Here is a 27,848-nt window from a genome sequence, read left to right as displayed (position 1 = left end):
TTAATAGAAGATTGTGATTTCAGTGATTGGGGAGTGAAGATACCTTTTCCCCCTCCGTTCCTCTGCCATCTCACCTTTGCCATCTATTCATGTACCAGCATCTTCAAAACCAAACCAGACAAAGAAACGTTGATGGGAATATTTATTGAGCCCCTACAGTGCACTCCAGGAAACATATAGCCACCCCCTCGTTTGCCTTCTCCAAAGACACATTCGGATGTGAGCTGACAAACATCACAATGCACATGTGCAAGGGTCTTCCCGCCTCTCCCCCCTTTGAGCCTCTGCTGAGGACAGAGAGGATGGAGATGGGCCCAGAGAGGTTACAGTCGCAGGAGGAACAGAACGACAGGGTGTGATGGTCATTTTCTCTGGGAATCTATCTGGGGCCACGCTGTGGCCTGGTCCCCAGGAGACCAAGTGACTTCCCCAGGAATCTTCTGGTTCTTCTCAGGCCCTCCCTGGGGGGCGGGGCCTCCACGCTGTTCTCCTCAGAGCTGGAGCCAAGGGACGAAGCTGAAATCCTGCCGTCCTCGCAGGACGGCCGGTGGCCCTGGCACTCCTGTCTGCCGGGTGACTTGAGGCTTTGGTTGTAGAAGGCAGAGGCCAGGCATTCAGCCGCTGTCTGGTCACAGACACAAAGCAGCTTCTCACACAGGCTCTGCCCTACACCTTAGGGGGCAAGAAGAGAGTAGCAGACCTGAGACGCCGCAGGATGCTTGCCCCTTCCGCCCTGTACTCCCCGGCTCCATCCTGAACCTCTTGGTCCTGCGTCCACTGAGTCCTCTACTGGGAATATTCTTAACTTTCTCCTCCTGGTTAGTGCATACTCGTCCATCAGGAATCCACCCGGCATCCCCCATCCAGAAAGCTTCCTCCAGCCCCTCTGGCTAAAGGGAGTGTCTTTCCTGTGGGTTCCCATCGAATCCCACCCTATGGGTCTTACTCTCAGAGTGGAAATACATGTAGTTTTGCTATCTGTATTTTTATTTGCTCAGTCTGGTGACCCTACTTTATTTCTTGAAGGTTTCAATTGCATGTAGTGTGGGTTGGCGTGCAGAACACGCGTGTGATTAAAAGGAAATAATGTATTTGAAAGTGCTCGGACATAGGCAAGCATTCCACAAACGTTATCCTCGTCTGTGGTTTTCAAAGACGTATTTGGTCCGTTTAATGTTTTTTTGTCTGATCTACCGCGAAGTATTCATCAACCAGAACAACCAGACCTTTTCTCATCACACTGACCCTCCACATCTCCTACCCTGGCCTTCACATCAGCCCCAGACATACTCGTTGCATCTCCACAGCAGGAAGCAGAAAGAGGAGACATGGAAGAGCAGAGTGGACCCAGACCTGAGCCTGTTCCCCAGAGCAGCTCTGCGCTTGGGCCCCTGTGCCTTATGTGGGGTGGCCCGGAGCAGGCTCCGAGATGCCCTCATTTCTCACAACCCGACACCTGCTGCTGCTACAGGACACGGTGCTCAGGGCTCACAGAGGGTCGGAACCAGTTCACGGAAGCCCTGTAGGAGTTCGAACGACACACACAACCTTCCTGGATTCAGTGAGACCAGAGGGATGGTTCTAAACCCACCCCTGGCTTCTCACCCGCTAGAGGACAAAATGTAAATGTTTCAGCCTTGGTTTTGTGATCTGGTACCTGTCTCGCCGGCCTCACCTTGCATCACCATGGTCCCGCGACTCCCGCTATCTCTTCCAGAAATACAGAATCACGTGTCGTTCCCAAACTGCCAAGAGTTTCCCAAAGGCCACAGTCTTTCTCTTCCCTTTTCTTGGAACACCCACACCCAGCGCGGCCACCTGGGAACCTGTTAACCTCTTGGAAAACCTCCTTCACTGCCCTTCTAACTTGTCCCAAATTCTCCCATCCTGGCTGCCGTATTCTGCGGGCTCAAAACCCCTTTCACCTGTACCACCTCGTAGCAATACTAATGATAATAGAAGAGTCCCTTGCTTGTCTCTCTTCCTTCCGCGCTGTGAGCAGTTTGAGGCAGGGATCATGTCTGTTCACTGTGTTCCTAGGTCCCGATGGAGCTTTTTTGGATAAGCAGATAATTGGGTGGATGAATGAATGAGTAAGTGACATGTAAAGCACAGAGCTCCCTCCTGGGAGGTGAGAGGCACCCACGATCCTCCAAGGCCGGGATTCCTGGAGGCCGAGGGAGGAGGTGGCACTGAAGCCTCAGCCTGGGGCTTCCCCAGATAAAAAGTGAGAGTGAGACAAACCCTCTCAGGGCTCTTGAGAAATGCTATAGGGACCATTTCCTTTTAAACTGAAAAGGGTAAGGGAAATACATCCACTGATGTACACGGGGACGTGCAGCCAGAGAATGGAGATGAAGCCAGTTGTACAGCAAGCCCAACAGGGTGAGGCTCCTGAGGGTGGGGCTGTTTCCAAATGTCCCCCCTCCCCCCTGCCCCCACCCCCACCCCCGGCCCTGAATGGCCATGGAGGCACCTCCGGCTTCCACACCTGGGAGGAGTGGAGATGCAGGCCCACCTCTTCCTTCAGCCAGAGACACTCCCCTTTTTATGGGCTTCCTCAGGGGACCTCACTTGGGAAAAGCGTTCTGCTTCTCAGGAAAAGAGACCCACTGGTACAGGGGAGACTCGGTTCTGGGTCTGAGGCTCTGGTTTCACAGTTCCAGCCCCAGTTCCGTCCCCTCCTTCTACCTGTGTGGTCTTGGACCTCAGTCGCCGCCTCTGTAAAATGGGCAGTCTCATGCTGCTACCTCATAGGGTTGGTGTGAGGATGAACTCTGTTAATACACACGAAAAACTCGGAAGAGCACATGGGAAGCGCTCGGTAAGCATGGGTAACTGACATTATTCCCCGTCTGCTCTTACTGGCTCTGTGACTTTTGTCAGCTGACTTAGCCTCTTGAACTTGAGTCCCCTCCTCAGTGGAACAGGGGTACTAATGTGTGCCTCAAAGTGAAGCAACGTTTTAAATCACATTAGAGATGAACAGGTGCTTGGGAAAGCATCTATAAGATGAGCTGCGGCCCTGATGCTGACTTGAACGAAAGAACAAGCCACTATGCTGGCTCATAGCACTTACACTTGGGGGTACCATCCACGCATACCGCTGGTGACCGAGGAAGCCTCTCGAGCAGGCAGCCCAGCCTTCTCACCTGCTCCAGGCAGCAGTGATGGGACAAACAGCACCTAAGAGCAAGGAAAATCGCTTACTGCCCAGAGCCCCCAGCTGTCCCCAGAACTCCCTCCAGGCCTGCTTATCCCATACTCCCTATGTTGATGAGAGAAACCAGTGCCTCCTTTCCAGCGCCACTGGACTGATTTATATACATCCCAAGGGCCACCATGTATGGTTGTTCAGGTTGTGGACTGCACAAGGATGCCACATCTAAGGCAGTGTCCATCACACTGGATTTATCTTACTCTTTTTTAAAAAACTTGGTGTTTTTATTGTGACTCTGTTGACTGAAAAGATGGGTGACTTGCATATTTATTACAATAATTTTCCAAAAAATGGAAGTAAAGAGTCTTGAGGAAGGGGTACCACTTCTAGCATACCATATGGGTAGAAATAACCCACTCCCTCCAACCTTTTACATAATAGAACGGTTAATCTCACATCCATAAGGTACCCTCTTTGTCCATAGCCTTAAAAGAAAACAGGGTAACTATCTCGAACGTAAATAAAGAACTGCATCTAGGAAGGTGTCCAGCAAAGAGAAAGACCTCAGGAAATAGATGAGAATGGATCATGTTCTTGCTTTTTAGACCCACCCATCTGGCCTGATAAAGCCAGTGTCCCCCCCACCAGCTGATGGACATCCCGAGGGAACTTGTGATGACTCCAACCAATAGGGGCTACAATTGCTCCTTAAATCCTCTCTTTTCAACTCTCCCCTGTCCTTTAATCACTCTCACTTGGTCCTGGAGACCACAGCCAGAGCCGGGATCAGGCAGACTTTGTGGCTTTTTGGTAGTGCTTGTGCTTGGCCACGTATGGGCTTCACCACCCATTCCATGGTGCCAGCAGTCGGAGGAGGTACAATCCACCTCTCACATCACATTAGCCTGTGTGAGATGAGAACTGCAGCCCCCATTCTGCTGTTATGACAGCCGAGCCACTATCTTGTGTGGCATTCGGCTGGCGTGGGTGGCGGTGGATAGTTAATATAATAGTTAAAATCAAAACTCAGTGAATCAGAAATCATATATGATCCAACTACCCTTGAAAACCATTCAAATGTCCCAGAATATAAAGTATGCATGGTTTGGAAAAGACACCGTTGCAGTAAATAATATCATTTTGACTAACCCTTCCTTGGTCAAGGCTATGGCTTTCCATTTTTCCATTTCCTCCTAAAGGATGTCAAGGAAGCTGTATCATAGCTCACTTGCTGCCTGGTCAAAAATATGGTCCGTAGTCAGGAAGCCTCTTCAACAGCACCCGCATATTCTTTCCATGGGGTTCAGCGGAACACAGTGACTACTGCTACCTAGATTTCTCTTTTGCCTTATCTCACTGAGTGCTGTGGACTCAGGAACAATCCTTAAATTGTTCTCTGTCTTGGAGAGTAGAGGGCATGTTGTCAAGCCCCATGATGAAAACACAGTGATTCCACAGTATGCTATACACTTTGCTAGAATAAAAACTCCTTCAGTATCACCTGGTGGGAGGTAAATTTTCTGAAGTCTGCCTGGGCAGCAGAGCCCCTGATTTCCCAGAATGCCCTGCAAAGGTTGGATGATGGGGCGGGATGACTGTGCGGTGGAGACAGGAGAGCTACTGTGGAGGTAGGTGGGTGTGTGAGTCATACAGCCATGCAGACGCCACGTGACCTGCAGTGGACATGTTCCATATTCCTACCAGTACTGTATCCTTTGTGTTAACTACAGTAAGACTCGTCTTTTTCACTCTCAGCTATCGTTGTTGATTCTCCCCTGGCAAGCCCAACATCGGAGGCAGACGTACACAATTTCACTAGAGCTCTAACTGGCCGTGAACTGGGTGAGTTTTCACATGCAATCAGTCTTTAAACCTGATCAGTTCTGCTCTCAGAATCTTCCTCTAACTCATCTCCAGGCTGAGATCCCCATTGTTTCCTCTGTGTCCCCACTGCATTTGTTACAGCGGGTGGTACTTTGTTGAATTGTCCATCTCTTTCACTCAGCAAGGTCCTATGGGGCAGAGGCAGTTTGTTTTAATCCGCTTGTTTAGGTTTAATCATTTTTACGTCTCCAGCACCTAGCACAGTGCCCAACACAGAGCAAAAGCACAACAAATGTAGGCTGCATGCCTGTATAAATGAAGGAATCAATTAATGAATGCATGAGGTCAGTGAAAATTCTTCCAAGAACAGTAGGTAAAAAATTTGACAATGACACTTAAAAGTTGTTGAGAGGCTCATTTCAGTGTGTCATCCGGCAGAGCAAATCAACTAGGGACCCCAATTCTACATGCTGCTCATTGCAAAATAGGCAGATTTGGGGTCTTCTGAAGTGTCTTTGCAGATTGACCCTCTTAGAGCAGCTGGGCAGTATTCGTGGTGGAGCTCTAGACCAAATCAAAAGATCTGGGTCTGCCCGGCTTTGCCCCTTTGTAGCCGAAGGACCTCAGACAGGTCAGCCTTGGAGCCTCAACTGCTCATCAGGAAAATGGGACCATAATGGCACCAAGCCCTCCTGAGTGAAATAACGCCACTCGGCGAGCTCTCTGTGAGCCCGAAGCGATGTCCGACATCGAGGAAGGCTATCATCTCTCGCTGCAGCAGCATCAACACCGCCCACCCGCCATCCTCGCCCGGCCGTACCTGTCCAGAGCGTCCCTGGGCTCGCCTTGTCCTTCCTGCCCACAGTAACAGCCGTAAGATTCAAATTCCTCCGGGCACCGGGATGTCAGACAAAAGAGCATCTCTCCAAGCTGTGGCATCACCCAAGTGTTGTCCCCGCTTCCCAGGTGCAGGAAGGTGAACCTGTCACAGGCTGATGAGAAACAAGGACTCTCTGTCTCTCTCTCTCTCTCTGCCCTCCTTCTCCTCTCCCCTCCTCCTCAGCCTGCAAGTTGTGCTAAGCCAGGCGAAAGTCCACTGTGCAAACTCCACTGTCCTCAGTTCAGAGGGGGAAGCACCACGAAGCCGGAGCCCTCCCCAGCCCCCCTCTCGAGAGCCTTGCATGCGTGGAGGGCTTGCCCAGGCCTGAGCAGAGTCCTCCTGTGTCCCACTGGCTGTGGCTGCTTGCCGGTGTGGGGCCTTTGCTAAGGCACCCGAGGGAGGACAGCCAAGGAGGAGAACCATCCAAACCCACGTGTTTCATTCTTTCCAGCAAACCATGCTGCGCATGACGCCAAGCTCTTTCCTTCAGGGCCAGTAAGAGCGACAAGAGCCCTCGGTCAGGGGTCCCTTTCCCCGGCTCGGCCTCCAGCAGCTGATGGCTGCAGACTCATCTGCCCTCTCTGAGAATCGAAGTGCTCAAGCGGCAGGAGGGATGGCGCCCCCTAGTGGCACCAAGTGGGACAGTCACAGTACGATGCGGTAGCCGAAGGGGCTTGGTTAAGGACTTCACTAGAGGATCCCAAGGCCGGGAGAGCACAGACATCTCTGCCTGCTTCTGCTCACCTTTTCTAGATGTCCCCTCAGGACCACTTCTGACGGATGACACAGCCAACCCCAAAGATTTAATGCCGGCAGGGACGACGGTTACACCTTTAGCTGTGGCAACAATCTCTGCAGACCCTGAAAACACATACCTTTATGGTCCATATTTGAAAAGTGGTTCAAGAAGAGGTTTGCAGATGGACCAGTAGTCAGGGCCAAATGCAGACAGAGCATCGGGAGAGTGTCTTCAAACTGGGTCTGCAGGTATCAGGGCAGAGCCTCAGGGATCCACGGACACTATGTGAGAATTTCCAGATTTCCTACGATAACGTTAAAACTGACAGGACCCCAGGCTAGACCACCTGGATGGCATCTCGTGGGCGAGAAAAGTCATCGCCTCTCAGGCCTATATTTGTGCTGTGTTTACCATCATGAGCCTGCCAAGTGAAGGTCCATTATGATACTCACGGGTGAAGAGATAAAAAGAATGGTGGAGCGATTACGCCAACTCACAGTGCTCAGTAATGCAGACTCCTCAAAGCACTGCATCAGCTTCTCCTCATACTCAGAATTAAGTGCAAGGTCCCCTCCATGGCTGTCAAGGCTGCCTGTGATGTGGCTCTGCCTGCCCCAGGCAGGCTCCCTGGCACTGTCTGGATCTCCCTTTGCTCTCAGACCTCAGTCCCACCAGCTCCTTTGGCTGGAGGCAGGGAGGTCTCCAACCCACAGGCCAGATCTCCAGCCCAGTGTGGTCCAGACCAAGGGAGCCTCGGCAGGCCCCGTGCCCACTCATCTGCTGACCCAGGCTCAGCTCCCAGAGCTCTGGGTAAGACCTGGGCCTGTGACTTGCAGTCCTTCCCCAAATCCACCATATTGGTTTGCTTCATACACCTGGGCTTCTGGCTCAGCTTGCTCAGCACTGGTCCTGATGGGTTAGAAGCAGCCCTCTAGTAGTCCTGTCATAACCTCAGTCTCCTAGGTTTAGTATCCTGCCCAGCTCTCCAAGCCCCCAAAGGTGAATCAGAGGGAACAGTGGGAAATAATGAGCTATCTTTATTTTCTATTAAAAATGGGTACAGGTTTTTTGTTTGTTTGTTTTTAAATAATAGTAGGCACTATTGGCCCCTGGCGTGTGCAGAGGAATGTCAATTGGTTCAGTTTTTCTCCAGGGCAATTTGGCAACATATTGAGAGCCCTGAAATGATTATACCTTTTATCCAGCAATTCACCTTCTAGGCATTTATCAGAAGTGGATAGGCATAAAGAAAGTGCATATCTATTATTTATAATAACACATGTTGGAAATAATTGGTTAAACAATTTATAGGATTCCATACAAGAAACCATTGCACAGCCTCTAAAAATCATGTTACAGAAAAATCTTTCATGTCAGGGGAATATTATCTCACTGTATAAAGTGCTACAACGCAGACTGCAAAACCATGGCTGCCAAGTGATCTCAAAGTCATTTTATTTATGTTCACAGATGTGCTCACTGTGGGTTGGGGCAGACTGGAAGAAAGCATCCTCACATATTAGAAGTAGCTATTTTTATAATGTGGATTTAAATAGACAACTAAGTACAGTTTTCTATATTTTTCTAAGTGCATCTCTTTAGCAGGTAGGTTTCAGTATCTTCCTACTAATGGATCTATTTTCTGATTGCACTTGTCTAATTTTGGGCTGGGGGATATAAAAGTAAATTGGCTTCAATGATTTCTTTCATTCCAGGGAACACACTAGATTTCATAAATATATGGGGGACAACAATATATACAACGTATACAAAGCTGAGCATGCTTACCTGGAGAAGGTGTGGCCCTTGCATCTTCTGTGTCTTCCTGGACTTGGCCTGGTTCTGGCCCCAGAAGAAGAGAGAGGGAGTAAGCATTAGCTCCAGTCTGTCCCATCTTGGTCTCCAGAGGCAGCTCCCATCCCACTGAGCCCAGGAGGCAACGTGCTTCTTGCTGTGCCCCTGGTCGCCTCCCAGGAGAGCTGGTGAGGGCAGGGTCCCTGCTGAGCTAAAAAAACCCCAGACTCAGGCTTGCTGGTAAACACAGCCACAACATGTCATGCTGGAAGCAGGTGAGTCTGTTGAAATACTTTGAGAAAGCAGACTTCTCCAGAATTTGAATGAAAATAAATAAACAAATAAAAATCACATTTTTTGAACAGAGGAGAAGAAGGCAGCAGAACTGTGTGATTCCAGTTGCTTGTGGTGTGGCTCCAGGAAGGCTGCTGAGCCCTGGTTTCTTTGTGAAATGAATTTGTTGCTGTTTAACAGTCACTAAGCTTCTAGTATGCTATAGAATGAGTATGTGTTTCCCCCCCACCCAGATTCATATATTGAAACCTAACCCCCAATAGGATGGCATTTGGAGATGGGACTTTGAGAGGTGATTAGGTCATGAGGGCAGATCCCTTGTGATGGGATTAGTGTCCTTATAAAAGAGACCCCAGAGAGCTCCCTCATCCCTTCTCCCATGTGAGGACACAGTGAGAAGGTAGCCAGCTGTCCATAACTAAGAAGTGGACTCTTACCAGAACTTGATGATGTTGGCATCTTGATCTTGGATTTCCAGAACCATGAGAAATAAATGACTGTTGTTTATAAGCCACCCAGTCTGTGGTACTTTGTTATAGCAGCCAGAATGAACAAAGACTTACTACATGCCATAGACAGCACTAAGTGTTTCGATTACAGTAACTCAGTAACAACCCCGTGAGTTAGTACTATGCTCACCCTCATTCACAAATGAGAAAGGGGACACACTTGCTCAAGGTCACAGAGCCAGGAAATGGTGACATGCAAACCTGGGCCACCTGGCTAAAGTTGACCCACTTAACCACTATGCTAGGCTACTCTTTCCCTTCTGGCTGTACCCCAGAGAGCTAGAGGTGGGAACTCCAAAATACTTTGGAAAGGAAGGAACTGCCTTAACTTCAAGGTGCCATAGACCAAGTTTATGATGATGTTATGTGAAAATCAGGCTTTGAAATTTCCTGATGTGGACACGAATGCTCAGCAAAGAGAGAACATCTTGGCAGTTCTAAGCTGGGGCAGATGGGTCTCGTCAAAGGCAGAATGTACAGATTCAGAACTAAAGGAATACTAAGCTGTACTACCCTGGGGAAATGACCCCGCCTCTCAGAGCTCCTCCTTTATCTGTAAAATGGGTATAACAACAGGCCTTTAGGATGAGGGAGGATTAACTCAGAGAAGGCGCATAGGGGCCTAGGAACCCGCCGACACATCGGAGGTCCTCAACAGTGTCACTGCCTATTAAGCAAGGAATCGTTTGTATATTTAGTCACTCTTAGTATTAGTAAACCGTTATTATCTGTTATTTATACTTATTAATAAAGGAGCCATGGTTGTTAATGACCACAAGCAAAGTAAATATGTTAATTCTTCTGATGACATCTCGGTCTAGATATTTTTAAGTAGGAGGTTGTGCTCTGTGAATCACTATTGTATAACAGAAAGCCTGAATGAAGTCTGGGGTTAGAAACCAGTCTGCAAGTCACTGCTGAATGACGGAGCTTTTAACCTCCCAGAGCCCCCGTTTCTGATATAATCTGCAAAATGGGTATAATAATATTTCCTCCAGGCCATGTCAAAAACTGGTCACCAGAACTGAACACAAATATTTAGATGACATTTCTCCACTGGGTTTCTTGCTGTCCTCCTATGTAGCCCCTCTGCTTACTTGTCCTGGAGAGAATGGTCAGTCGGGCTGCTCTGGTCTCAGCTGCCACTGTGAAAAGAAACCAATTACCATCTCAATTACCATCCCAACTCAGCACCTTAGCTGGGCAGAGGAGAGAAGGCCCGTGGCAATCTGATCAGACTATGTCTGGATGTTGTTGCTCCATTACTTCCCAATTCAGTGGACAAGAGGCCAGATAAGAGCCAGTCCTGTGTTTAGGCAAAGAGACCAGCAAATGACCTCTTTGGGAGAAAGGACCATTATTTCCCCTGGTTGGGATGGCTTTGTTGGGGAAGGCAGCTGAAGAGGGAGTTTAGGTCTAGAAGTAAGGATGGAGACAGTGGCGGCCTCCAATCTCAGCCCTACCACCCAGCTCTGGGCTTGGACAACTTCTCTCTCCATCTCAATTTACCATCTAAATATGGAGGTTACAGCAATTATTTCATAGGGTTGTATGAGCATTACATGAGATTATATATTTTAGGCAAGTTGTCCAGTATCCTGCATGTGATTTGACATTGTGTGCGGTTTTTTATAGTCACACTAGAATTTTTGGAAGAAGATGCTGGCCCAGAATCTTCCCATGCTCTGTTTCATTCTCCAGTCACCACAATGGACCGGGATAATCATCCCTTTCCAGGGATTGGTAAACTATGGCCCGGCCCTCAGCCCGTTTTTGTAAATAAAGTTTTATTGGCACCACAGCCACACCCATCCAGTTACAGATTGTCTATGGCTGCTTTTCTGCTGCAATGACAGAGTTGGGTAGTTGCGACAGAGATCCTCTGGTCCACAAAGTCTAAAATATTTACTATCTGGCCCTTAACATAAAAAATTGCTGATACCTGCTTTATGCAAAGGGGAAGTTAAAGCTTAAAGAGCTTAAACCACGCTTCCCAAGTCACACAGATGAAAAACAGGAGAGCAGGGAATCCATCCCAAATCTGCCTGACTCCAAAACATAATTTCATCCCATAATGGTGAGAACAACTACGAACCCCAGATCTTTTCCTCACAAACTGTCCCACCTGCACCTGCGTGATTGATTTTTGATCCCGCATTCAGGCTGCCCCCTCCTCTGAGGGCATTTGCAGTCACTGCCTAGGTCATGGATGTGAGGGGGCGAGTCCGTGTGTGTTGGGGAGTGAAGGTGAGAGTGTATCCCCTCACTTCCTCCCGTTAGACTCTAGACTCGTTGAGGAACCTTATTTACTTTGAGTCTTTTCCAGGGTTGTGCCGCAAAGGGATGATGGTTCAGGCTGAAGAAAGTGGAAAATGTACGAATTTGGGGTTATTTTGTGGTTGTTGGGTGGGGCCGTGAAGCCCGTAGCTTATCCTCAACTTAGAAGGGACATGGCCACTGCCAGTCCTGCTGGGAATGGCTGCCGGTTGGAAGCGGGGCGTATGGTGGAGCTTTGGTTTGGTGTTGGTGCCATTTCCTCTTTTCTCTGGACCTGCTCTCCAAGGCACGGGCTGTCTGGAAGCTGTTGGGGATGACGTGCCCTTGGACCTGGAGGATGGCTGGGTGTGAACACATGAGCCTCTGCTTTTAACCTGGCAGAAGCAGCAGCAGCAACAGCAGAGGAGAGCAACGCACACACTTGTAGGGCGGTGGGTGTGCAGCGTGATCTCCCTGAGGTGAGGAGTTGCCAGATTTAGCAAATAAAAATCCAGGATGCCCAGTTCAATTTGGATTTCGCATGAACAAAAGATACAATTTTAGTAGAAGTAAGTCCCATGCAAATCCTGGGACATACTTATATTAACAAAGTATGTGTTGTTGATCTGAAGTTCAATGTCAGATGGTCGAGGGCGGGGTTTTAGCTGACAATTCTCCTAAGGTGGGACTAGGAGTGTGGGAGAAAGCTGAGCAAGTAGAGAAGAGATTTGGCAGTCAAAAGGAAGTAGGAGGGGTTCTAGAATGTTCCTGAGGCAGTTCCATTGTAAGCCCAGGCAGGGAGCATTTTAAGGGAGATAATCCCAGCAAGCAGGCAGCTGGCACATCAAAACACGGCAGAAAGAGACTCACAGACTTTGAAAACGAACTTATGGTTACCAAAGGGGAAACGTGGAGGGGGGATAAATTAGGAGTTTGGGATTAACAAATACACACTGCTATATATAAAATAGATAACCAACAAGGACCTATTGTAGAGCACAGGGACCTCTGCTCAATATTCTGTAATAACCTACATGGGAAAAGAATCTGAAAAAGAAGGGATATATGTATATGTATAAATGAATCACTTTGCTGTACACCTGAAACTAACACAACATTGTAAATCGACTATACTCCAATAAAAAATAAAATTTAAAAAAAGAAAATAAATAAAGCTACTCTACAAAAAAAAAAAAAAAAACAACCCACAGATATTTGGGTTCCATACCAGTCCCCCTGTGTTCATCTTCTCCTGAGAGGGCCGTCAGGCTGGAGTCCGTGGGCTCCACAGGAACCACTGTAAAAAGAGCCCCCAAGAGCAACGAGTGAGGGATGCAAGTGCCAAGGGTCCCCAAGGACAGGCTGGATGGCCGGGTGAGGCAGGAGGATAAGGAGGCTGTAAAAGATGTTCCCAGAAGGGCTGCTTGTCCTGCTTCGGGATACCTCTGCCTCTCGCACACCGCCCAGGACACAGGGGTGCCCAGCAAGGCCCCCCCTCGGGAGAGACTCCAGCCAGGGCTGGGTTCTGGTGGGGAAGGCGACACCATTGGACACAGGCTGTGGCGACGAAAGGGCTGCAAACTCCGAAGGTTTGTGCCTATGGAGTGTGGTCCCAATTTGAGAAGACCTGTGTTCAAAGGGAAGGCAGATGGCAGAGAGAAAAGGGCGCTGACTCAGAAAGTCCATAGAGGTACAACGCACGTGCACACACGCAGCCATACACACACGTCAGCCTACACATGCCCATACACAAACCCACACGTGCACACACCCATACACACTCAGAGGCACGGGCACACCTGCATCCATGCACACACAGCCATATCGGCTTCCTCTTCAACAAACACTGCACTGCTAATTCCGAGGAAGAGGGCCCGGCCCCGGGAAAGGAGGGATGGTTGGCCGAGGTGCACCTCGGACTTCCCATCCCCGGGTACCCACAGTATTGGGACTGAAAGATCGTGGGACCTTTGGCAGACAAGGAATGGTGGGCATAAACTGAACTCTCCCTTTTTTCATAAGATGCATGCTTTAGAGTCAGAATCATCCCTTGCTTAGCTCAGTAGACGGTTATAAGGAGGCTACCCTGTCCTGAAAAGTGACACACGAGAAAACAGCTTCCCCTTCAAGGAGCGTCACCTGGATCCAAGCAGCTCCTTGTGCTGCAGGCTCTGGGGGGCACAGGAGGGGGACAGCCGGTCTGTTCCCGGGAGGCCTCAGTGGCCAGGAGCGCCCCCAGCCGTGAGTGGCCTTGCCCCATCTGAGCACTGGACCCTGTCCTGCTTACAACTAAAGGCCGAAAGAAGGAACCTGGGGTGTCCGTCCTAACTGGATTAAATTCACACCTGTCTATGTAGAAAGGGCCATTTGACTTTGGGTGTGAACTGAGTTTATCAGAAGTAATGGCGTCTCCGGCTGGGGGATGTGGGCATGTCTTCAGTGCCATGGGTCACTCCAGCTTCAGTGAGGCAGACCGGGTGGAGGAGGTGTATCCACCCACTCCCATCAGTAGCCAGAGCCTTGTGGTCCAAACAAGAGCAGCTTCCCGAGAAGACCTTACCTCTGGGCAGAAGTGTCAGCATTTCTTTCCTGCTGGTTGTCTCTGAAGAGAAAGCACATTAGAGAAGTGGTTTTGGAGAACGTTAGAAGGTGCTGGACTTGGCATCTGAAGAAACGCAGCATCGATTGGTCCCATACCAGCTCCCGCCGCAGACCGCCATCCCCACCGCTGATACAGGGCCCGGATCTTCCTACCTGGAGGCTGAGCCAGACAGAAGGACGTGTCCAGAAGGTTCAGGGAAGAGTTGATACTGGACTGAGCCAAGCACTCTATGGCCGCCTTGTCACAGGTACACAGCAGGTGCTCACAAGCGTCCCCGGACTCTGTACACAGAGCAAGGGCAGAGCATGCCGGAAGAGCTCATTGGGAATCCCAGGAGGTGAGTCAGACTCTAAAACTGACTCCCGCTCTGCCCCCAGAGCCCTGATGCTCTTGCAGTTTTCTTCATCTCATCCACGCCAGCTCCGTGCCTTCAGCCGTGTGGTCTCAGCCCGGGAGCCGTAGGCACTCCTTTTCCCCCGCACTTACACCCGATCCACCAGGCCATCCTACCAGCTACTTTCAACCTATTTGAGTCTGACATGCGTCCCTATCTCCACTGCACCCCTGATCATCCCCTGCCTGGGTGATGTGAGTGACCTCACTGCCGCCCCCCACCGCCGCCTCCTGCCCGGCTGCTCAGCCTCTTCTCACTGAGGGGCCAGAACGGTCCTTTTCAAGCCCAGGTCAAACTATACCTTTGTGTGTGTGTGTGTGTGTTCAGAACTTTGAGCAACTTCCGCACTCAAAAGCCACCGCCCCCTGTTCCTTCTCAGACCTCACCTTCTTGCACTCCTCCCCCGTCTCCCCACCTCTGACCCACTGTCCCCCTTGTTTCTGAAACACCAGGCACCCGGAGCCTGGGGTCCACCACAGCTGCTTCCTCCATCCGCTCTTCTCCTGAGTAGCCACAGGCTGGCATCCCTTCTTTCAATCTTTGCTCAACTGTCACCTTCCCAAGGAGGCTTCTCTTGACTTTCTTATTTAAATAGGAGCCCACACCCCAGCCCTCCCTATGCCTTTCCTCTGATTTATTTTCTTCTGCAGATCTTAGCCTTATCTAACATACCGTATGATTTGTTTCTGACATTTTCAGTGTCTGACAACCAAGAGGAAATTCCAGAAGGTCAGGGTACCCCCAGCAGGTAGGTGATCGTCTTACACTTGGTGCAGGTGCTCAGCATGCGTGAGGTGAGCGAGTGAACGAATGAGTCATGTTTCTTCGTGTTCACTAGGTTCCTCACCTTGTAACTTACACCCTTCCTGATGCTCTGAACTCCAGCCAGTCCATGTGACCTGGACTGTGGGACCAGTCAAACCTGGGTTCAAACTCTGCCTTAGCCACTTAGCAGCTATGTGACTTTGGGCAAGTTATTTAATGTCTCTGAGCTTTCCTCGCCTTGTCTGAAAACTGGGGATAATGACCCCCATCTGATAGGGTTGTGAGGACGATCAGAGTTGCTGTGTATAACATCCGTGGCACATAAGAGGCACTCAGAGAGGGTGCCCTAATATACTACCCCAGCTTGTCATGGTCCTCTTCCCTCAGTGCCTTTGCCTATTCTACTTCTTCTGCTGGGATTGTCCAGAGACATGAAATACAATTCCTGGAGTCACACAGCTAGTGATGTGGAGGGCTGAGATTTGACCCGCCGTGTGTGCCTGATTCCTACAACCACACCAGCCTTATTCAGCCCTCGTGGACTCAGCTTCTGTCACTGAGTTCTCAACAGATGCCAGTCACCATATTAACTGTTCTACACTTAACAGTGTTTACATTTTTAAAATGTAACATGGTTTTACATGTAAGCATTACTTAGTTTTTATAACAAATCTCTGAAGCAGGTTTTCTCCTCCCCATTTTGAGGTTCCCAGTTGTTAAGTGGAAGGTCAGGGTATTCCCCCTAAATCACACAATGCATAAGTCGTAAGCTATTTGCTCTTCTCAAGCGCCCGGGCTTGGTACAAGCATAAAATTGTAGATCACATGACCTGCTGAGCAGCTACTGTTTCAATTCAGAAAGAATGTGTTGTGCCTCTGCTCCATGCAAGGTAGAGATGCCATAGACCTGGCCCTTGTAGGGCTCTAAGTATACACAGTGATGTTGCCAACAGTGATGATGATGAGGGTGGACCCTGGGAGCCTGGGCCTGCGATCTCTGAGCTGTCGTTTCTCAGCCCAGCCTCCTGGGACACCTGGAGATGCTCACCACAGGTGATACTCTTGCTGACACAGTTGACATCTGTGCTAAGCTTGGCAGGGTCTTGCAGACAGTCGATCTCAGCAGCCTGCTCGTAACACCTGCGATGCTGGAAGCAACAGCTGTGGCAGGATGGGGAAGGGTCAGGGTGAGAGTGTGGGTTAGGGTCAGAAGAGGGGCAGGCAGCACATGATCATTCTGTGTCTCTGGTTGGTTTCTGGCAGTGGCCTGTTCCAAATACTTAGTGTATACACACACACACACACACACACACACACACACACGATATTTGAATTTGAATTATATTACCTATGCAGCAGGTAATATAATTGCTATTATTCTTATGAGCATTTACATATGTGAAAAGTGAGACACATAAAGCTCTGTAACTTGCCAAGGTCAAGGTTGATCACAGAGAGAGGCTGACACTAAACAAGGGAGTCAGGTGGCTCTTGCAGTGCATTCAGCAAGCAGTGAAAACCAATGTGAAGGAGAAGACATACAGGCAGCTGTATGGGCAAGCTACTAAGTTTCTCACATTACCTAGCTCATAAGAATTTGGGGGAGTCAAAAGAATGTCTAAAAAGACCCTGTCATGTGATTGACACTCAATGAACTATGGCAGTTGTTTTTGGAATCTGGCATGCAAGTTCGAGGTGGAAATAATCTATCCTCCAGGAGTCTGGAAATTCCCACCTCCATCACCTGCGATGTGTAAAGTAATTGAAACTGGGTAGGCCCACCATTCTGCCAGTTCTGGCCATCAATGCTTTGATCATTCAGACAGGGATGAATTACTGCTTCATTTCTTTGACTTCTAGGTTTGTGGGTGTTTTAATAACTAAAGGAAGTGGTAAGGGAGGACCTGAAAGGAAAACACATTCCCAGAAATGGTTCTGGCACCGTGCCCCAAACAGAATCAGCCTCCCCCTTTCTGAATGTCAACGGGCTGGCTTATGGTCCCAGAAACGACCAACTGCCCTTTTGGTGCAGAAACAACTTCCACCAATGGGAATCCTTCCCTATCTCCTGGGAGTCTGCGTAGATGAAAGCACACACTTTATCACACTGGATTTGGGCACAAATATAATACCAGTGAGGTGTAGACATGGTCCTGGAGTAGGGGTAGGATGTGGGTTCAGTTTCCTGGTTCCACACTCCTGTTGCTGCTGCAGTTACTATAGCTCCAATTACCGCTATTACGACTAGTACTTCTACCACTCCTACTGCTACTACTACTACTACCAACACCACAGTACAGTTTTGTTAGTACTGATGCTATTACTACTATTATTACTCTTACTACAGCTACTGTGACAACTTCTACTACTACTGCTACTACTACTACTACCAACACCACAGTACAGTTTTGTTAGTACTGATGCTATTACTACTATTATTACTATTACTCTTACTACAGCTACTGTGACAACTTCTACTACTACTGTTACTACTACTACTACCAACACCACAGTACAGTTTTGTTAGTACTGATGCTATTACTACTATTATTACTCTTACTACAGCTACTGTGACAGCTTCTACTACTACTGTTACTACTACTACTACCAACACCACAGTACAGTTTTGTTAGTACTGATGCTATTACTACTATTATTACTCTTACTCTTACTACAGCTACTGTGACAGCTTCTACTACTACTGTTACTACTACTACTACCAACACCACAGTACAGTTTTGTTAGTACTGATGCTATTACTACTATTATCACTATTACTATTACTACAATTACTGTGACAACTGTTCTACTACTACTGTTACTACTACTACTACCAACACCACATTACAGTTTTGTTAGTACTGATGCTATTACTACTATTATTACTCTTACTACAGCTACTGTGACAACTTCTACTACTACTGTTACTACTACTACTACCAACACCACAGTACAGTTTTGTTAGTACTGATGCTATTACTACTATTATCACTATTACTCTTACTACAGCTACTGTGACAACTTCTACTACTACTGTTACTACTACCAACACCACAGTACAGTTTTGTTAGTACTGATGCTATTACTACTATTATTACTCTTACTACAACTACTGTGACAACTGTTCTACTACTACTGTTACTACTACTACTACCAACACCACATTACAGTTTTGTTAGTACTGATGCTATTACTACTATTATTACTCTTACTACAGCTACTGTGACAACTGTTCTACTACTACTGTTACTACTACTACTACCAACACCACAGTACAGTTTTGTTAGTACTGATGCTATTACTACTATTATTACTCTTACTACAGCTACTGTGACAACTGTTCTACTACTACTGTTACTACTACTACTACCAACACCACATTACAGTTTTGTTAGTACTGATGCTATTACTACTATTATTACTATTACTCTTACTACAGCTACTGTGACAACTGTTCTACTACTACTGTTACTACTACTACTACCAACACCACATTACAGTTTTGTTAGTACTGATGCTATTACTACTATTACTATTACTCTTACTACAGCTACTGTGACAACTTCTACTACTACTGTTACTACTACTACTACCAACACCACATTACAGTTTTATTAGTACTGATGCTATTACTACTATTATTACTATTACTCTTACTACAGCTACTGTGACAACTGTTCTACTACTACTGTTACTACTACTACTACCAATACCACAGTACAGTTTTGTTAGTACTGATGCTATTACTACTATTATTACTATTACTCTTACTACAGCTACTGTGACAACTTCTACTACTACTGTTACTACTACTACTACCAACACCACAGTACAGTTTTGTTAGTACTGATGCTATTACTACTATTATTACTCTTACTACAGCTACTGTGACAACTTCTACTCCTACTGCTACTACTACTACTACCAACACCACATTACAGTTTTGTTAGTACTGATGCTATTACTACTATTATCACTATTACTATTACTACAGCTACTGTGACAACTGTTCTACTACTACTGTTACTACTACTACTACCAACACCACCACCACCCGTTTACTAGTACTACTGCTGCAGCTGTCACTGCTATTATTACCACTATTGCTATTAATACTACTATAGCTACCTAGACAATTGTTACTACTGATGTTGTTACTATTACTACTACTATTACAGCCTGACTGTGACTCCCACAATACTATTACTACTCTCACTACTACTACTACAGCCCTACTAATATTGTGATCTGTCACAAGTACTCTTGAAGACTTAATAAGCCAGGCAGAATCCCGATCACTTTAACTTGCATTTGGTCATGTAATCCTAAACAATAACTCTATGAGGTAGGTGTTATTTTTACTGCCACTTAATAGATGAATAAATGGAACACAAAGAAGTAAAAGAACGGGCCTGAGCTCACAGAGTCCCTTAGGAGCACAGAATTGGAGTTACTGGGTTATAGGTGATATGCATAAAACTCTAACAGATACCACCAACTTGTCCTAATTGACCGTCCTGCTACCAGTAGCTATTTGCCATATCCTTGCTAACCTTGGATGCTTCTAATATTTTAAATTTGATTGCACACACCCACATACACCTGCACACACAAACGAAGCCAAGGGAGTTTTCCGCATCTGTGCTCCGCCCAAGCCTCAGCCGGGTCTCCACGAGCTCACGTTTTGGTCGTGCTCACCTGTCAGACTCGTCCACAGGCAGCCCTTCCATCTCAAACCTGCAGGCACAGCCGTAGTCTTCGAAGTCCCGGGGACAGAGACCAGCCACACACTTCATACCATTCACGAACTGGAGTAGCGCAGGGAAGTTGGTGAAGACATCCTGCAGCCAGGTGAAGTGGGAGCCCAGGCAGTCTGGGGGAGGGGAGGAGGGCACACCAGGAGCCAGAGTTGAGGAGGGAGCCCCCTTCTTGGGTGGATGGTGCCTTAGCACCTGCTAAGCACCTACTGTGTACTTAGGACAATTCTAGACAATTGAAGACAAGCAGGTTTACTAGCTGTGGTCCCTGTTGGTTGCCCACCTGACAGCCATTCATCCCTCTTCCTAAACAACAAAACTGAAAAGCATTCAGGGAAGGTAACCTCCTCCCCAAGTCCCTGGGACTGTTTAATAGTCATTCTCAGCTCATCATGGTAATCCCATGCTTCCAAGACAAGGGCTAGTCTAGGGCTGAGCATGAAGCCCAAATATGACCCCAAAACCCTAAGGATGAGTCTGTTAGAAGCTTTTGGGAAATATTTCTTTCTTAATAAAGCATAAAGGCATGTAAGAGGGCCCTTCTGAGCTACACCTTTCTCCTTCCTTGAATATGGGGAGGATATGCTGGCTGGAATTGCAGCAACCACCTTGCAGCCATGAGGCCCCCAAGCTTAAAGCTGAAAAACTATGTCCAGGGTAGCAGTGGGGTAATATAGAACAAACCTGCTGGGTCTCTGATACCTGTGTTGAGCTACTGCACCAATGCTGGTGCCTTCAGATGGCTTATGTGAGATCATTAAATGTCTTTATTATTTAATCACTATTAGTTTGCTGAATGTATCCCTAATGACACAGTGCTGGCAATAAAGAAGTAAAAATCAGTGCAGGAAGAGAAGGGGCACAGACACTCATAATTTGCGGGCACCTGCTATGTGCCAGAAACTGTGTTAAGTGCTTTATTTTACTTTATTTTTTATTTTATTTTTAACATCTTTATTGAAGTATAATTGCTTTACAATGGTGTGTTAGTACTTTAAATAGCACAATAGTTAAAACTGATTGAGTGAGTAATGCTTTATAAAGCTTTCATTTGGTCTATGATCCCATAAACTTCTTGGGTTTTTTGTTTGTTTGTTTGTTTGCTTTGCTTTGCTTTGCTTTTTTTTGGCAGTACCATGGGGCTTGCCAGATCTTAGTTCCCTGACCAGGGATTGAACTCGCGCCCTTGGCAGTGAAAGCTCGGAGTCCTAACCACTGGACCACCAGGGAATTTCCCCCCATAAACTTCTTGTTAATCCTGTAAGGCAGATGCTATTCTGTCACCTCCCTTTCATGGGTAAAGAAATAGAAGGTCAGAGACACGCCCGAGGTATCCACCAGCAACAATGACTTATCCTAAACAAAAATGCTCTTGCAAACAAAATTGGCAAGAAAACAGTATCCATCTTTTTGACTCTACAACTCATGGTTGTAGAGTCTGACGGGAGTCTCTGCTCTCTGCCTTTCTGATTGGATGATCGTCAGGTGCTTAGCGAGGTGACCCCATAGCACTGATTTCAACACACAGGGTCATCGTAGGGGGCTTGGGGAGATCCAAAGTTGTTTGTGAGGACCACGTCCACCTTGACCGTTCACTGCTCTGCTGGTTTCTTCCTACCTCATTCAATCTTCCCTTCCCACCTTTTGTTTCCACACAGTCTTATCAGAAACATGAATAAATGGTTCTACGCTGATGGAAAAAGCCACCCTAAGGTTTATGTGTATGTGTATGTGTTTATAGAAACATGCATTTGCATTCAAGAGCTTCCAGGGCACCTGCACTTAGTCATACACACATTTTAAGTGCAGTTTTACGTGCAACATTGTCTAATCCCATAGCTGTTCAGAGTCACCTTGCTCACGTCCATTTTACTATCATCTTATTTCGGGTACTTTTAGTCATCAGTGATGGGAATCAGTGTAATGTCGTGCGATTAACAGTCAAATAATAGATATATAACTGATCAGTGGAACGCTTCTTAAACTTTATGTATATTCAGTAGTTGAGAAGGAAACATAAAACTACTTTTGTGGAAGGGGGCCAAGCTCTGGACTCAGAGGAGACCTTGTCCCTTCTGGCTGTGTGGCTTTGGGCAAGTCCCTAACTCCTTTGGCTCAGTTTTCTTGCCTGTAAAGTAGGGATGCCATTCCCCTCCTGGCCAGGTTGAGGTCAGGATGAATGAAGGAAGGACAATGAAGCCACCTGGCAACTCAGTGACTCACCGTGCACTAAAGGGCACTGCTACAATCATCAGGACCTGGGTCACATTGTTGGGAGCTTGCTGACGAGGCTGTGGGAGCTCAGAGGGCAGAGCCCAAGGCCCTGGTAATTTCCTTAGATTTCCCACACACCTCCCACGCCCTGACACCTGGGGGATAAAAGCAAATTCAGATTTAACTTACCAAAGATTTCGGCCACTCCTCCCACATTTTTAAACACCCCATTGAGGAAAGTCATATCTAAGTGGAAGGAAGAGAAAATAAATTAGAGAGGCTTGAGGTCCACCCCTTTCCCTTCCCTGTCCGCCCCCTGTGGGAAGTGTGAGTACAACCCCTTCTCTAAGGATAGATTTGACCTTGGGCTAACTTTCTAGTAACACCGGTTACCATGGAAACCTGATAAGATAAAAACCATGAACTGTGTTGCTAGACAACAATGCTCAATGGTTAAAAAAAAAAAAAAAAAAAAAAAAGGCCTGTGGATGGTGAGGTGTATCAGATGAACTACAAACACCTGGTGGGAAGTCATCATTTTGGGTGTCCATCAGCGTGATGACTCATTCAGTTGGGCATGTCCATTCTGGCATCCTAGAAATTATACCTATGCGGTGGTTACTAGGGATACTGACTCCTATGGAGAGTGAAGCTTCTAGGCCAGGGCGGGTCCTGGGGCTGCTGCATGTGAGTCCCATTCCCTTGTACCTGAGTTGTTACCTAGGGGCTCCTGGGCTACTGTGTAGGTTGCTGCCAGGGCTCCTCTTGGTAAAGAAGAATGGCTGGCATGGCCTGCTGGCACACAGTGCTTCCTGGCCTTGATCCTTCTAAAAGCCAAGTGTGGCCTGTGAGTCTAAATATCTACCTGAAGAAGACCTCCTAGTAGGCATTGCACTTCCCATGGGGGTGATGCCATTTGGAGAGAGGCCACTAGCATTTGTGTCTGGATGGGGCTGATCACTTAGCTTGCATGGGCGCCTGCACAAATAGTTCGGCTGACTCAGCTCACCTCCCTGAAAGGTCAGAAACGAACCCTTAACTCAGGGTTAACCTCACCAGCTAGTTCACGATGTATTCTATTCTTCAGCGATGCCTGTATAAGAACCCACCTGAGAAATATTTATAATCCATCACCAGGAAAACCTTCCATACCCCAAGGAACAATTACAGATCCCTCCCTTCTAATAACCAGAGGACTGCAATACACCATATTTTTCTTTTCATCTGGCCTTTTAATGCAGTTACTACATAACCCTCATTCATCAGCCCATTTGCTTCCCTCTTCTAGTTTCCCCTTTCAGCTGACCTGTGTCTTTGATGAGAGTTTTTAGTGCTTTATCTCAAAGGAGAGACCAACAGTGGGTCAGACACCAGAGTAAACTGTGAGAGAGAGGCTTCTGAGTCTTATTCAAGTCACTTTACCTACAAATGCCACAGCAGTAAATGGCTCTAGGGTTTATGCAGAAGGGATCGATTTCTCTGCCGATACCCTAGACAGCTTTCTACCCAGCTAGGTCTCCTAAGAAAAGATCAAAGGATGCTTACTGATATTTTCTGAGAGTCCTGGAGGCAGCTCCCATGGAAGATGTGGGGTGTCCAGAGGGTGGGCCCCTGTAATCGAGGAGGAGAGCAGGGTTAGCACCAACACTGCCTCTGTCCAAGTGCTGGGCTAGAGCTGGGAGGTGGTGGCCGGGGTAGCAATGAGGATGCACATAAATTCAATTCTAGACATATTTTTCTGGTATCTGCTATGTGCCAGATCTCTGTGGTCACCTCTTGAAGGAAATAAAGGAGTGGCTGGGTAACCCAGTGTTTTATATTAGTTGGCCTTAAGGGAGTGACTTTCTGGTTTGGGATGGGGAGATTTGGGGACTTATCTTGAAGCTGTTGTTGCATATAAAGCATACAATTTCAACTTATATTGCATGTTTGTTTGGAGTTACTTGAGATGAAGGATTGGTGGAAATAAAAACAGACATGGAGAGGACCCCAAACTCCAAGTGGTTTATAACTGAGGACAGGCGTTTCCCCCAGACTATCAGCATCAAACTCACCTGGGATGCAGGCTCAGTAAAAGGAACCATCCTTGTAACCTCACTCAAGTCTGATCCAGCAGGTCTGGAGTAAGGCTCAGAAATAGATATTTTTAACAAGCTCCCCGGCTGGTTTTAAAGTTGATGGCCTAGAATCTGCACTTTGAGAAATGTTGCTTGGGGAAAAAATGATGATTTCTACAGTACCCAAATATTACCACCAACTTCAGTTAGTGTTTCGTCAAGGTGGGAGGATGGGGATGCAGCCTAGGGCAATGGGGACAAATGGATGGGAATTGGAATCTTAGTTCAACCAGGGACCAGCTCCCTAGAGGCTCAGAGGGCTTACAGACTGGTCCATGCTCACATTGCTCCCCCCCTCCCCGGCCAGGTTATATGCAGCATGTGAGTAGCCTGAAATGTTGAAAGATTTTTGTCTTTCTTCACAAAGTGGTCAATTTAGTCAGGCCCATAAGTTTGACATTGTTTGGAAAGCTGCAAATCTGAAAGCCACAAAGGGTTGGCCTTCAAAGAAGCATGTTAGATTAACTTTATTCAGGAAGATGCCCCCAGTTGGCCCTGTTTGGCTTAGAGCAGGTTTCACGGCCTAAGACTATTGATATTTGGGCTGGATAATTTTCTGTTGTGGCTGTCCTGTACATTTTGTACCCCTGGTTGATATCTGGGGGACTGTAGTGAGCTGGGACAGCTGGGATCAATCCCTCTTGGATGCCACACTCCAACCATCCTGAATTGCTCTCAGTTCCATGAGTGTCCCCTGACCCCTGGGCCTTTGCACAAGCCATGTCCTCTGCTGCAGTACTTTGTCCATGACTCAGCCTGGCTCAGCTACTCACCATTTAAGCTTAGTTTTAACAATACCATGTGGAAGTCTTTCCTCTCTCCCTCCCTCCATGTTGGAAGACTCTGGCTAGTTGCCTGCCCTCTGAGCTCTCATGCCCACTCCCACCTTCTGGTGACCTCTACCATGGTACTATTCATGCTGATTCTCAGGGTCTCCTTACTTGTGGGTCTCTGGCATTAGACTTTGAACACCTGAGGGCAGGAGCCTCATCATTTGATCAAGACCACTTAAGTTCTTGAGAAAGGTGGAGGGGCTGATACATCAGCCCCAGTTGTGCTAGCAATGGGACCCCAGTCATGACCAAAACCTTTTATAAGAAAAAAGCCACATATGAAGGAAGTAAATAATCAATAGAAGCCCAGCACATTCTGGAAGTGGTTGACCCACTCTGCCTCAGAGGAAAGTCCGAAGTGGTGTTTGGGAGGATTTGAACTTGAAGGGAAGACTTTGCATCTTATGGAAAGTGGTTATATTCTAATTTCAACCTACAAGCTTCTGGATGCCATGCAAACCTCTTGAATTATCTCCTAACTCAGGTCCTGGTCAAGATAAACGATCAATAATATTGTGGGTTCCCTTTGCTTCACTGTCACTATTGGGATTGGAAGGGAACCACAGAGAGGGGAGGGTCAGTGGGTTGGTCCACAGTTTACCTGAATATAGAAAAAGAAGGAGAAAAATGACAAGATAAATGAGTGATCTCAGTAACGACAGTGCCTAAGCAGTTACAGGAAGGAAAGAAGTGATTTGGGATGTTTAGCTGCATAAATATGCAAATAAGAAAGAGCATAGGAAGGAGCCAGAAGACTCAGATTCACAGCTAAGATCCCAAGTGAACTCGGAATTATTACCCCGGCTGCCAAGGAGCTTACTTAGATGGCTTTCAGGTTTGGTGGCATGGGCCCCAACTTTCGAATATGGGGTTGGAAGTGTTTGCTTTTACACCAGAGATGCCTCCAGAAGGGGCAAGGGAGCTGTTGCATGTCAGGAAGGCCAACACACTCCAAGGGAATCAGCAAAGCAAGGGACAGCAGCCCCTGAGCAGCGGGGAAGGAGATGCAATACCGGGTGGAGAGGACCTTGCTAACCCTTGCCCTTTGCTCTCCTTGGTGCCCACTTACCCCCATTCCACATGTCCATGCTCAAAATATCAACTTTAATATCAGTATTAACCCTCGAGCTTATCATTCATGTTTGATTTCCACCACTCATTAGGCAAGGTGATAAAATTACTAGTAAGCAAATCAGATGGAATTGGACAAGACGGCCCAGGGTTCATTGTATGTAGTTATATACTAAGCCAGAAATACAGTAAAATACCGTCACTCACCGCCATGCGGGACCATTAGCATTCCTATGAGCAGAAGCATGATCATGGCAGCAGAGCAAACAGTGGGATCCTGGCATCAGCTGCAACAACGTCCTGGGAGAGAAGTCAGTGGAATATGGCAAGTGTGCTTTCAGAAACCATGACACGAGACCCTGCAGGAGCTGTTTGTCCCGTAATGCAGTGCAGGAAAAAGAGAAAGCCCTGAAAGTGTCTCTGTCCCAGCTTTGCCAGCGGCTTTGTTAGCAATACGACAGTAAGGAGATTCTGTTCCCTCTCTGAGACTCAGTTTATCCATCTATAAAATGGACACTTCACTGTGCGCTCCTTGAGGACATAGTTCTGGTCTCATTTATTTATTCACTAAATCAATGGTCATTTATTATGGGTCAGGCACATTGCAAGGATCCAGGAAAGCAAAGTGAGGAAAACACACCTTACCTGTGAGTGGTTCACAGACGAATGGGAAAGGGTGGCAATTTAACAAGCGCTATAGTTTGACTTTTGTAAATTGAATTTTGAGCAACCCATACGTTATGACCCACCAGCATTCTGAGAAGCATTCTTTTCTTAAAATTTTTTAACCATTTTTTAATTGAAGTATATATATATATATATATATATATATATATATATATATATATATATATACTTTTACAGATTCTTTTTCATTATAGGGTATTACAAGATACTGAGTATAGTTCCCTGTACTATACAGTAGGTCCTTGTTGTTTAGCCATTTTATACATAGTGTGTATCTGTTAATTCCAAACTCTTAGTTTATCTCCCCCATCCCCTTTGGAAACCACAAGTTTTTTCTCTATATCTGTGAGTCGATTTCTGTTTTGTAAATAAGTTCATTTATATCATTTTTTTAGATTCCACCCATAAGTGATACCATAGGATATTCTTGAACGGGCTGGCTCTGAACTTTTGTACCAACATCACAGAATAAATCTGGCCATCGCGAGGCAGCGCTGCCTGCTAGCAAACAATGCTTTTGCATACTTTGTGGCAATCCTAGCGTTCAAGGAATGTGCGTTTGGAAGGGCCTGGGGGGAAGGGGCGAGGTGGGTGGGGTCAGGAACCTACATTTCAACTGTAGCTGCCCTGGGATCTGAGCAGTCAATATTGAACTTCAATAGTCACTTACGGTCTATTGCCTCAAGCAGGTTAACCATGTATTTAATAGGGAAGGGACAACTTAAAGACCAGAGGAATTCAGAATAGAATAGTTTTAGCTCCCTGGGAATCTAACTCCCAAAGGAATGTGAGATGGATGATTGACTTACACATATTCAGTTTAGAACATGTTTTTAGGACACAGTTTGAACGATAATACAGAGTGATTATGCTACCCCAGTGGCACACAGCGGGCTGCTGAGTACGGTTGTATATGTTGTGCACTTTGCAGAGGTGTTGTGCTGAGTGGGCA

General features: G+C 47.0%; 1 protein-coding gene across 1 annotated transcript; it reads right to left on the bottom strand.

Annotated features, from left to right (window-relative positions):
* Positions 1-379: 379 nt before the first annotated feature.
* On the bottom strand, positions 380-26,462 carry OC90 (otoconin 90; the record flags this gene model as incomplete). Its single annotated transcript, XM_082601097.1, has 14 exons — positions 380-672; positions 3,080-3,186; positions 5,805-5,976; positions 6,609-6,725; positions 8,392-8,445; positions 10,298-10,345; positions 12,685-12,753; positions 14,017-14,058; positions 14,211-14,339; positions 16,266-16,378; positions 19,916-20,090; positions 22,378-22,434; positions 23,734-23,799; positions 26,417-26,462. The coding sequence occupies 14 exons, from the start codon at positions 26,460-26,462 to the stop codon at positions 380-382; spliced, it is 1,488 nt and encodes a 495-aa protein (XP_082457223.1).
* Positions 26,463-27,848: the final 1,386 nt, after the last annotated feature.

Source organism: Mesoplodon mirus, assembly GCF_964341445.2.
Source record: "Mesoplodon mirus genome assembly, chromosome: 16".
NCBI classification, from domain to species: Eukaryota; Metazoa; Chordata; class Mammalia; order Artiodactyla; family Ziphiidae; genus Mesoplodon; species Mesoplodon mirus.
The sequence above is the reverse complement of the archived record's forward strand: the minus strand, read 5'-3'. Positions and strand labels throughout refer to the sequence as shown.